Source organism: Salmo salar, chromosome 19, assembly GCF_965601325.2.
Source record: "Salmo salar chromosome 19, fSalSal1, whole genome shotgun sequence".
Taxonomy (NCBI): Eukaryota; Metazoa; Chordata; class Actinopteri; order Salmoniformes; family Salmonidae; genus Salmo; species Salmo salar.
In genome coordinates, this window is record NC_138309.1 from 3,878,660 (window position 1) to 3,892,154 (window position 13,495).

General features: G+C 42.1%; 1 protein-coding gene across 1 annotated transcript in view; it reads left to right on the forward strand.

Moving 5' to 3' along the window:
• Positions 1–9,513: 9,513 nt before the first annotated feature.
• LOC106578302 (voltage-gated potassium channel KCNC1-like) overlaps positions 9,514–13,495 on the forward strand; it is a 57,870-nt gene continuing 53,888 nt past the window's right edge. Inside the window, exon 1 of the mRNA XM_014156983.3 lies at positions 9,514–10,134. Within this exon, the coding sequence (XP_014012458.1) occupies positions 9,514–10,134 (621 nt within the window). The remainder of the gene's footprint in view (positions 10,135–13,495) is intronic.

A 13,495-nucleotide genomic window follows, 5' to 3' on the forward strand; every position in this document is an offset into this window, starting at 1 on the left:
TTTTCAGAACCCAATCACATTATGCTTGACAGCTTTATTTCTTTCTCCATGCTTTTCAAATGTATAAGGCTTTAAATGACCTTTTACAGACTACTTCTACAAACGAGGCTACACTTGTGGCAGCACCTTTTTCCTGTGGCCCGCCCATGTTCTGCACCACTTCTTGTGGCCCCCCTCCACCTATACCACTTCCTGTGGCCTCCTCTCCACCATTCCCTGAGGCTTATTGCCCACCTTCACCACACTCTTCTGTTGATGTTGGTGATGACAATGAGTAAGTCATCCCTGTAAATAAGTCAATGTCTTATTACAGATGAATTGTGGGAATTATCTGAGCTTTGTTATTCTGAGGGACCTGATTGGCAAAAATGCCCTTCTTGCAACTCTCAAGGTGAGTTACACGTTAACACCAACAAACACATGTTTTTTTATGGCAATATGTATGACTTGAGTAAGACATTTGATGTTTGTATGTTATGTAATGTGTCCTCTATTTATTGTTTGTCTTCTGTGTGACAGCGCTCTATGATGGCGTATACAAGCAGGTGGGCCGCATGATTGCTGTCTGTCTGGTACATGGGGGTGTAGAGCCACAATTGTTTTCAGAGAGTCTATACAGGGAAGTGTGTGGCCGCCTGCAGCTGTTTATTTAGCACATGTTGGACCGCCTGCAAGCACATTTGCACGCGCTTATTTGACGCATATAGGCGTTAACTTAGTGCGTGAAGACGTTAACTCAACCCGTGAACGCGTTAATTTAGCACCTGCACCTGCTTACTTTACACGCGTAGCATTAGAAAGATCGCGTTTTGACCACGTGCTTTAAGACCCAATCGGCATTCCATAACTGCATTCCAATTTAGGCGTTTATCAAAACTGCAATTTTCAACCCGTATACAGGTACAAGTGTAAAGGGGTAATGTCCTTTGGACTGTTACTGGTGTCTTTTCTTCTTAACCACCAAGGGGTGCTAAAACATCCTCTCTCATAGAACACTACAGTATTTTTACTCCATAGTCTACACACGTCCTATGGGATGCTAAAGGGATCTCAATGCCACCCACAAAGCTTTGCCGGTATTTATTTGATTAAACCTTTATTTATGCATTGAGACCAATGTCTCTTTTGAAAGTAAGCCCTGCTTCACAAAGAGCAGTCAACAATACAATCTACACAATGAAGAACTAGTGAACATTTTGTTTTTGATTATATTTCTATGGGCTAGACATAGTAGATTTGACCCCTAGCTTTGGGCAGCACTATATATGAAGGGTATTTGGTAAGCACCCCTTAGATGCAGACTTTGGACTTCTGAATTTGGATTCCGTCGCTGTCAGTTTGAATAGTGCTGAACACACACATGACTAAGTCACCACACCTTTTCTTGATGACATTTGGCTCAGCATCCAAAGGGCTTTGCTCAGCTCCCTATCTAAAAGACCAAACCTCTACTTCAGCTTCTCAGTCCTTCATCCCTGGGTCTATTCCTGAATCCAGCTCATATATTAATCATTCATTTCCAGCCTGCTAAAAAGGAGAGAACCCGAAACCACCACTGTTCAGTGTGTCTTTCATACTAAAACAAACCTGAAGGGTTATAGAGCAGTTATCTTTTGGAGGGGGTTTTAGTTTACCAATATAAACTACAACCACTGCCCCCGGTGCTCGGGGTCCTCTGATGCTGTGGTTCTACATGGGGATTGGTTATGACAGGCACACCCCCGAGGTGGATACACTGGTGTCACTTTGTAGATAAGCTGGGGCCTCTGGGAGATTTCCCAAAATTAATTTCCCTCATGCACCATTATAGTATATTTGTATTTTACGCACGGTATTATTCCTTACAACACCTCTTGTCTTTGTGTAGCTTGACTTTGTGTTTCTCTGCTGACCCAATGGCCCATTGTATACTCTTTCAAAAAGGTTCTACGTAAAACGATAAAGGGTTCTTCGGCTTATCTTTTTACCCAAAAAATAATATTTTTCTAACACTTTCTTTCACCCATAGCCCTTGTCCCTGTCGAACACTCCTTTTAGACACTTTTTTTCTGACAGTGTATATTATTCTCTCTCCTCTCTCTCTCTCTATCTTTCTACCCACCTCCCTCTTTCTCCCCCACTGCTTTCTTGTCCATCCTCATCCATTCATACTATCTCCCGCTCTCTTGTTTCCCTCAAACACTACCCACACACGTCTCTCTTGCTTCTCTGATAGGAAAATACAGAATGTAGACCATTAAACACAATGACAGTCGGAGGCAGAGTGGACACTGTACTGTGACACTACACTAAAAGGGGAGGTGACTACAGTACTTTCCTCTTTCTGCAGTGCCTCCATTTCTCCTGAGGTGTCTCACCAGTACTGAGGATTATGAGGGAGAGGGAGAGGAAGAGAGAGAGAGGGTGGAGAGAGGCAGATAAATAATGAGGGAGGGTAAAGATGTAGAGAGAGAACAGCGAGAAACCTTGTGATGAGGAGACGGGTGGCCGTAAAAAAAATTCTGAACACACACATTTTTTTGAAAATGTATTAAATGAAATACAGAAATATCAAATTTACATAAGTATTCACACCCCTGAGTCAATACTTGTAGGAGGACCTTTGGAAGCGATTACAGCTGTGAGTATTTCCGGTTAACCCTCTAATAGCTTTCCACACCTGGATTGTGCAACATTTGCCCGTTATTCTTTTCAAATTTCTTCAAGGTCTGTCAGATTGGTTGTTGATCATTGCTAGACAACCATTTTCAAGACTCAAGTATTCACACCTTTTGACTTTTTCCACATTTTGTTGTGTTCCAGCCTAAATGGATTAAATTGAGATGTATTGTCACTGGCCTACACACAATACCCCATCATGTCCAAGTGGAATTATATTTTTAGACATGTTTACAAATTCATAAAAAATGATTATCTGAAATGTTTTGAGTCAATAAGTATACAACCCCTTTGTTATGGCAATGCTAAATACGTTCAGGAGTAACAATTTGCTTAACAAGTCACATAATAAGTTGCATGGACTCATTCTGTGTGCAATAATAGTGTTTCACATGATTTTTGAATGACTACCTCATCTCTGTATCACACACATACAATTAACTGCAAGGTCCCTCAGTCGAGCAGTGAATTTCAAACTCAACCACAAAGACCAGGGAGGTTTTCCAATACCTTGCAAAGAAGGGCACCTATTGGTAGATGGGTAAAAATAACAAAAGCAGATATTCAAGATCCCTTTGAGCATGGTGAAGTTATTAATTACACTTTGGATGGTGTATCAATACACCCAGTCACTACAAAGATACAGGCATCCTTCCTAACACAGTTGCCGGAGAGGAAGGAAACCACTCAGGGATTTTACCATGTTTCCAATGGTGACTTTAAAACAGTTACAGAGTTTAATGCTGTGATACGAGAAAACTGAGGATGGATCAACAACATTGTAGTTACTCCACAATACTAACGTAATTGACAGAAAAGCCTGTACAGAATGAAAATATTCCAAAACATGCATCCTGTATGCAACAAGGCACTAAAGCAATACTGAAAATAAACTGGAAAACCTTTTGTCCTGAATACAAAGTGTTATGTTTTGGGCAAATCCAATACAACTCATTATAGAGTACAACTCTCCATATTTTCAAACAAAGGGGTGTTTGCATCATGTTATGGGTATGCTATTAATATTTAAGGAATTGGGAGGTTTTCAGGATAAAAAGAAACAGAATAGAGCTAACCATAGCCAAAATCCTAGAGGAAAACCTGGTTCAGTCTGCTTTCCAACAGACACTGGGAGATTAATTCCCCTTTCAGCAGGACAATGACCTAAAACACAAAGCCACATCTATACTGGAGTTGCTTACCAAGAAGACAGTGAATGTTCCTGAGTGGCCGAGTAACAGTTTTGACCTAAATCTGCTTGAAAATATATGGCAAGACTTGAAAATATCTGTCTAGCAATGATCAACAACCATTGAATTTTATTTTTAATAATAAATGTGCAATTATTGTACAGTGTGCAAAGCTCTTAGATCTAGAAAGACTCACAGCTGTAATCACTGCCAAGGGGATTCTAACATGTATTGACTCAGGGGTGTGAATAGTTATGTAAATTAGTTATTTCTGTATTTCATTTTCAATACATTTGCTCAAAACATTTTCACTTTGTCATTATGGGGTACTGTGGGTAGATACGGGTATTGTGTGTAGATGGGTAATCAATTTAATCAGTGTTAAATTCATGCTGTAACACAACAAAATGTGGAATAAGTAAATACTAAGTGAATACTTTCTGAAGGCACTGTACATGTTCCTATGAAAATGAGCTTTAAGCTATCTCAAGTAACAATTAACTTATAATGTTTAAAGGTAGTTAATCACTTCCATAGGAAAGGTATATTGATTTGATAGTAAAGGTCTATAGGTCTTCTCTGCTTTCTATTCTGTCATTAAGTATCTATAATGGTTAGATGTCTTTAATTACAATGATAAAATCAAAATGTTCTCACCATGTGGTTGTATTGTGGAGAACCATCTTGGCTAGATAGTGTTTAGCATTTATCTGCAGTCTTAATGTTGAAGATTTGTTACTGTTCATGTAGGCTATTAATAATGACCAAATAGTGACCAGATAAACCAAAACTCTACATAAAGTAGTCGAGTACTGGGACGTTAAATAACAAAGTGGGCCCCATAAAGTAAGATAACTAATAAAAGTTCCTCATTTTGAGAAATAGGGATTGAAAGAAAAACATTGGTCTATGAAGATAGTTCAAGATTCTTTGGGTGCAAGAACTAGAACCCCTATCTCGTCCTATGCATAAACAGTGCCGCTGTCCATGGGACTGAAATATGATCCTCAACACTACTGTACATTGATCTACGCATATAGTTCAAGATTCATACTCCCTCTTGGGGTTTGGGTGCAGTAGAGCCTCTATCCCGTCCCATGCAAACGTCAGCAGTGCTACTGTCCATGGTACTGAAATCCTATCCCTCAACAAATCATTGGTCGATCTATGCAGATAGTTTAAAAATCTTTGACTTTGACTTTGAGTGCACTAGAGTTGACTGGAGCCCCTATCCAGTCCCATGCATAGGAAAACAGCAGTGTCTGCTTTCCATGGTGCTGAAATGTGATCCCTTAACAATACATTGGACTACTCACATACACTGTAGTTCAAGATTCTTTGTTTCCCATTTTGAAGTTTGGGTGCACAAGACTCGACTAAAACCTCTATCCTGTCCCGTGTATTGAAAAAAAACAGCAGTGTCTGCTGTCCATGGTTCTGAAATGTGATCCCTCAACAATACATTAATTGATCTATCTATTCCATGCGGATAGTTTAAGATTCTCTATTTTGCACCCTAGGAGTTTGGGTGCAGTAGAGACACTATCCCATATCATGCATAAGCAGTGCTGCTGTCCATGGTGCTGAAATCTGATCTCTCAACAGTACAAGCACAGATAGAACAATGAGAGATATTTCACTGGATGTATAATGTGAAGCATCCGGTTGGCGTTTCCACTCACTACCAAATATGGTAGTGAGAGGAAGTCCACTGGCGGGCAGTGGGAGTTGATGGAACAAGATGGATTTTGGCCGACATTCTGCAAATGTTCTCTTCAATTAAACATTTAATCTCAATACAGTTTTCTGTTCCGAACAGAACGGACTAAGTTTTGTAGACTTCACAATTTGCAAAAGTTTTAAAAATTGCGCTGTTTAGGAGTGCAAAGGCGAATTGAGTTATTGCACGTGTGCATCTAACAGAGTAGGTGTTCCCTAACAGAAATATGCAGATGTATAGTAGAATGCGCCAACAGGATATCGCTAGTGCGTGCTTGGCTCTGCCCACCTCTTTGCTTGTTCTGCCCACTATGACTCATTTGTGCCGATTAGACCACAACTTGACATTTCCATCTTGGTTTACTTATAAAAATGGTACAAGTGCTACTCTGCTGGAATCTCCCTCAGTTCTAAGCTGACCTTTGATTAGATCTTGTTTATGTTATAATTTTATTTTGAGGGGGACGCTTATTTATCAAAATATTTCATTTTAACTTATTTCCTTTCTCTTACTTGCTTCAAATGTCATATTTACATCATCATTTGAAATAGTTAATTTCCAACTGCAAGAAACGCAGTAAACACAGAAAAACACTTTGATATGATATTCCTAAATTCAAAGAGCTATTGGTATTTTTTTGGTGAGCAAGCAAAAGAAGTACCGCAGTGAAGACTATTGCCAAGTTTTACTTTGGCAGTCAAGACTAAGGAACCGGAATCCTGCCTTACGTACTCTATTAATCTATTACTGTACGACTATTACTTCTACCTATTAGGGGCTCCTGAGTGGCGCAGCGGTCTAAGGCACTGCTTCTCAGTGCTAGAGGCATCACTACAGACCCTGGTTCGATTGCAGGCTGTATCACAACTGGCCGTGATTGGGAGTCCCATATGGCGGCGCACAATTGGCCCAGCGTTGGCCGGGGTAGGCCGTCATTGTGAATAGCAGTTGGTCTCTAATCCTTCTAAGTAATGTTCTCAGATCTGTGTGACTGAAAAGCCTGTGTGTGAATTTGAGAAAGTAACCATAAAGGTAAAGTCAAGAAATTGACAATGTTGTTGAAGAGGGAAAAAATGCATTAAGCTAAATGTAAATGGGTGAGAAAAAGTCAAAAAAATGAACAGGGGATAAAAAAGTAAAGAGAAAAGTGAGAAAAGCTTACTTTGCAAAATAAATAAAAAATTTGGGGAAATTAGTAAAAATTGGAAAAAGGATATGAAAATAAGAGTGAGGAAAAAAGAGAACACACAAGTAAAATGCAGTAAAAAAGGAGGAAAAAATAAGAGATGGAGATGTGCTGATCTAACGAGGAGGAGAGAAAGCACATAACTCTAGCTTTTTACTGCAGTGGAATTCATTAACTTTTATAGCACACTCTCTCTCCCTCTGCCTGGCTTTCATCCTCTCTCTCCCTCTCCCCCTGCCTCAATCTCTCTCTCTCCTCTCATCCTCTCTCTGTCTCTCCCTCCATCTCAATGTCTCTGACTGCCTCTCATTCTCTCTCTTCCCCCCGCCCCCTCCATTATCGGTGCACAGCCTGTGTTGCTATCGTTCATTGCAATGTCTATAGTGGTGAGGTCGTAAACATGCTGGATTCACTCTCTCCTCCCCTCCACAGAGGAGGATTCTGTTTTCTCTCTCTCACTGTCTTTCTCTGTCTTTTCCTTTCACTCTATCTGTCCTGTCCCCAGGTCTTTGTTGAGCATCACTTGTTTTCCCCGATCTAGATTATTTCTATTCTTTCTGATTACCAACAAGCTGATTTATGATCTCTCTTACTCCCCTCCTCTCTCTCTTTCTCTCTCTCCCTCTCTCTCTTACACATTCCCCCCCCCCCCCCCCCCCACACACACACACAATACAGAAGAAGCTATAGAACAGCATGACATAACCGTGCTTTAGTTGAATGTAACTGGAGTAGAGGGATACAGGGATAGAGGGAAGCATGGTGCCTGAAGCAGACTGATTGAGGTGATCTAACATTAGTACGGGCACTGCACTCCTGTGAAGCAATAAACACACACACATGCAGACACACGAATACACACACATCGAATGCCACCTTACATCAGAAAAGCATTAGGGACGAGCGAAAGGAGATGTGAAGGAGCGAGTTGTATCCCCAATTTGTTATGCTATTCCTTTTTCCCTTTCTCTCTTGCTTTCACTCTCTCTCTCATTCTCATTCCTCAGATGCTGTCCCTCTCCCCAGTGACACACACACTCCCCTGCTCTCTCTCTCATTCTCATTCCTCAGATGCTGTCCCTCTCCCCAGTGACACACACACTCCCCTGCTCTCTCTCTCATTCTCATTCCTCAGATGCTGTCCCTCTCCCTAGTGACACACACACTCCCCTGCTCTCTCTCTCATTCTCATTCCTCAGATGCTGTCCCTCTCCCCAGTGACACACACACTCCCCTGCTCTCTCTCTCATTCTCATTCCTCAGATGCTGTCCCTCTCCCCAGTGACACACACACTCCCCCGCTCTCTCTCTCATTCTCATTCCTCAGATGCTGTCCCTCTCCCCAGTGACACACACACTCCCCCGCTCTCTCTCTCATTCTCATTCCTCAGATGCTGTCCCTCTCCCCAGTGACACACACACTCCCCCGCTCTCTCTCTCATTCTCATTCCTCAGATGCTGTCCCTCTCCCCAGTGACACACACACTCCCCTGCTCTCTCTCTCATTCTCATTCCTCAGATGCTGTCCCTCTCCCCAGTGACACACACACTCCCCTGCTCTCTCTCTCATTCTCATTCCTCAGATGCTGTCCCTCTCCCCAGTGACACACACACTCCCCCGCTCTCTCTCTCATTCTCATTCCTCAGATGCTGTCCCTCTCCCCAGTGACACACACACTCCCCTGCTCTCTCTCTCATTCTCATTCCTCAGATGCTGTCCCTCTCCCCAGTGACACACACACTCCCCCGCTCTCTCTCTCATTCTCATTCCTCAGATGCTGTCCCTCTCCCCAGTGACACACACACTCCCCTGCTCTCTCTCTCATTCTCATTCCTCAGATGCTGTCCCTCTCCCCAGTGACACACACACTCCCCCGCTCTCTCTCTCATTCTCATTCCTCAGATGCTGTCCCTCTCCCCAGTGACACACACACTCCCCCGCTCTCTCTCCTACTGGGTACCAAGGCAAGCAGATAGCAGCGGAGGGGGCGGGGGTTGGCTCTGTTGATGTCCCACTGTAGCTTACGCCAGGGTTGTGGGTTCGATTCCCACGGGGGGCCAGTATGTAAAAATGTCATAAAAATGTAAGCACTCTACTGTAAGTCGCTCTGGATAAGAGCATCTGCTAAATGACTAAAATGTAAATGTCTTATAGTGGCCTAATTAGAGATACTATTTCAATGAATTGGGAGAAATTTGAATCATTTTGGTATCATGTACACATCATCTTACAGTGACAGCAGCAGGAGGCACAACATGTAACTAGTCAAATGAGAATGACACCCGGGTGCTGAAATATTAAATGGAAGATATTTTGCTTATAGCACATTCATTACATAACATGTATTTTTAACTAAACCATTATCATCCTTGTTAAATCAAACGTGACATCCCCCACATGTCACTAATTTATTACTGTATGTTAGTAAATGAATATGAACTAGGCCTACACCTCTACAGTCTTCTGGTGAATATTGCTTTTCTGAACCGCCTTGTTAAACGAACTTTACAACCAACCTGTTTTATCTACTGAAATCATATAGTTTATGCAACTGCTGCAATGACATTTACTACACTCTATGCACCTTACATTAGGAATCATAGCATAGCTGTAGTGTAGACTATTACAATAACTTCATTGGAATTTGAATGTTCATATTTTATCCATAGATAAAATTACATTCCTTTCTCTCCCCGCAGACTCCTCCTCCCTCCTACTCCCCCGTTTTCTCTCCTCCTCTCGCTCCCTCTGTTCCTCTATGCTCAGTTCGGTCTGTGTCTCCTCTTTCAAAGGGTGCAAGAGTGGGAACAAATCGTCCAACAAAGGATGTTACACTGCAGACATGACTTGTCCGTCGGAAAGCGAGAAAATCGTGATAAACTGCGGGGGGGTGCGGCATGAAACCTATCGAAGCACACTAAAAACGTTGCCCGGTACCCGCTTATCTTGGCTTACCGAGCCAGACGCCTTTGGCAACTTCGATTACGACCACAGAAACGACGAGTTCTTCTTCGATCGCCACCCATCCGTCTTTTCATTTATCCTCAACTATTACCGCACGGGGAAGTTGCACTGTCCGAACGATGTGTGCGGTCCGCTGTTCGAAGAGGAGCTGGCATTCTGGGGCATCGATGAGACGGACGTGGAGGCGTGTTGCTGGATGAATTACCGCCAGCACAGGGACGCAGAGGAGGCGCTGGACAGTTTTGAGAATCCCGAACCGGAGTTGGCAGAGGACGACCCAGCGCTACCAGGACATGAAGGGGACATGAAAAGACTGTGGCTGCATGAGGACGGAAGGAAAAAGACTTGGTGGGAAATCTGGCGGCCCAGAATGTGGGCCCTTTTTGAAGACCCCTATTCCTCAAAATATGCCCGGGTGAGTGACTCTTTTTTCTTAATTGATTGCTTTAAATGTCATATTTGTCATTTCAACTGTGACCACTAACATCTGAGTTACAATAGGTTGTTGAAAGTTTATAACATTAGCTTTCCATGATCAACCTATATGCCTAGTTGTTATGAATAATGAATGCTATATTTTCATTCAAGCTATCATAATCGAGCAGGTAGGCCATGACTTCCATGACAGTTTGCTTGTGTTAATAAGTAGCAAGATATAGACTCACGGATACTGAATAATTCATTGTGATAGCGTAGGAAAAATGATATGGCTGCTATTTTACTTTCAGATTGTAGACTACAGGCTAGCCTACGTGTTGATACTATTTCGTTATGAGGGTGCTGCCAAATCAAATAGTTGCCATCGATATTAATCACATATTTTTTTAATTCATGATTTCATATTACTATTAGCTACATAATTTAGCCTGCTACAAGAGGTCCCATACCTGCATTCAAGGGAGATATTTTCTCAGTTTCACTCCCGTAGCCTACCTAACCTAGCCAACATTCTTCATTAGCCTATTTTAATGATGCGCCTAGGTACGCTTTATTTCATGTTGTTTATTAAGCGCTCATTTAATCCTAGCCTTTATACGTCGAAGCTTGTGACAACAATTTTGGACCCCCTTTTACATAACAACTTTTTGCTATCGTTCTTTTTTTACATCCGTTATTAGACAGTGGCAACGATGATGATTATGAACATGGTCTTTTGCCTGCTAATGCCTGCAATGCAGTGAAGAAAAGTGAAGACAACAATAACGTCTAATGTAACTGGCCCCTCTAACAGTACAACTGGCCCCAGCTTGGCACCCCCAGTTGAAATGGTCTAGAACTGCCACTGCATAAAACAAGTCCCCTTTTCGTTTTTCTCCATTTGTCCTTGGGGATTCTCATTTGTAGTTAGCTTAGGCTATGATAAATCCCCTTTATGCACTCTTTTCAGACCTATTCCCTAGAAGCTGCCTACGATTCGAATCAGTTGGATTTCAAGTTAATAATAATGAGAGCCGATGATTGGAATGTACACAGGCTTTCACTGTTTGATGAATGATTATACTTGAAAGTGCAAAAGTCACATATAGTATAATATACTGTAAGGGTAACAAGATGAATGATTTCCTATTTTCCCCATGATGCAGGGTTTTGATAAAGATTATGGATTGAATAATTGAATTGAATAGGCTATGGTTCTTTATCCACACATGCCCTTAGGAATTAACATGCATGCTATGCCTAATTAGCTGGCCATATGGTTTGCTTTGTGTATAGAGATGTTACATTCATGCATATGGTAACATACACTCCTATTTATTTTGAGTACAGTACGTTTCCTGGTTTATGACAATGCAAAACACTACTCTTTAGGCACATACACACTCTGTATGAATGTATGCAACCAGGTAGCTCATACAAACACAGGCACACAACAGACACAAAGACACCTGCAGCAAAAACATTAGAGATCAAAGTATCTGTACTGTACATGCAAACATACAGTATCAGTCAAAAGTTTGGACACACCTACTCATTCAAGGGTTCAATAGTGAAGACATCATAACTATAAAATAACATTGATTTGTTTGAAAGTGTTAAACAAATGAAAATATATTTTATATTTGAGATTCTTCAAAGTAGCAACCCTTTGCCTTGATGACAGCTTTGCACACTCTTGGCATTCTCTCAACCAGCTTCACCTGGAATGCTTTTCCAACAGTCTTGAAGGAGTTCCCACATATGCTGAGCACTTGATGCCTGCTTTTCCTTCACTCTGCGGTCCAACTCATCCCAAACCATCTGAATTGGGTATCAGGTTCCAGGTAAGACCCAGGTGCAGACTGTGTAGAAGTAACAATGTTTATTGTAACAGGGGCAGGCAAACAACAGGTCAAGGCAGGCAGGGGTCGATAATCCACAGTAGTGGGGCCAAGGTACAGGACAGCAAAAAGGCTCAGGGTCAGTGGCAGGCAGAGTGGTCAGGCAGGTGGGCTCGGAGTCAGGACAGGCAGGGGTCAAAACCAGGAGGGTGAGAAAAGAGAGACTGGAAAAAGCAGGAGAAGAGACACAAAACGCTGGTGGGCTTGAACAAACAAGACGAACTGGCACAGACAGACAGAAAACACAGGTATAAATACCCAGGGGATAAGTGGGGAAGATGGGCGACACCTGGAGGGGGGTGGAGACAAGCACAAGGACAGGTGAAACAGATCAGGGCGTGACATTAGGTTGAGGTTGGGTGATTGTGGAGGCAGGGCCATCAGATGCAGCACTCCATCACTCTCCTTCTTGGTCAAATAGCCCTTACACAGCCTGGGTCATTGGGTTGTTGAAAAACAAATGATAGTCCTACTAAGCGCAAACCAGATGGGATGGCGTATCGCTGCAGAATGCTGTGGTAGCCATGCTGGTTAAATGTGCTTTGAATTCTAAATAAATCGCTGACAGTGTCACCAGCAAAGCACCCCCACATCATCACACCTCCTCCTCCATGCTTCACGGTGGGAACCACACATGAGAAGATAATCCGCTCACCTACTCTGCGTCTCACAAAGACACGGCGGTTGGAACAAACATCTAAAATGTTGACTTATCAGACCAAAGGACAGATTTCCACCATTGCTCGTGTTTCTTGGCCCAAGCAAGTCTCTTCTTGTTGTAAGTGTCCTTTAGTAGTTGTTTCTTTGCAGCAATTTGACCATGAAGGCGTGATTCACTCATTCTCCTCTGTCTCCTCTGAACCGTTGATGTTGAGATGTGTCATTTATTTGGGCTGCAATCTGAGTTGCAGTTAATTGTTCTTGCCATAATAATATGGACTTGGTCTTTTACCAAATAGGGCTATCTTCTGTATAGCACCCCTACCTTGTCACAACACAACTGATTGGCTCAAACGCATTAAGAAGGAAAGAGATACCACAAATTAACTTTTAACAAGGCACATCTGTTCATTAAAATGCATTCCAGGTGATTACCTCATGAGGCTGGTTGAGCGAATGCCAAAAGTGTGCAAAGCTGTCATCAAGGCAAAGGGTGGCTATTTTGAAGAATCTCAAATATAAAATATATTTTAATTTGTTTAAAACTTTTTTGGTTACTACATGATTCCTTATGTGTTATTTCATAGTTTTGCTGTCTTCACTATTGTTCGACAATGTAGAAAATAGTAAAAATAAAGAAAAACCCTGGAATGAGTAGGTGTGTCCAAACTTTTGACTGGTACTATAAGTATGCAAATACACATCATTACATGCATGCTCAACAAAACATGCCAACATACAGAACCGAGTAGCACATACGCACACACACACATCCACCCCTGCACACACACACCACAC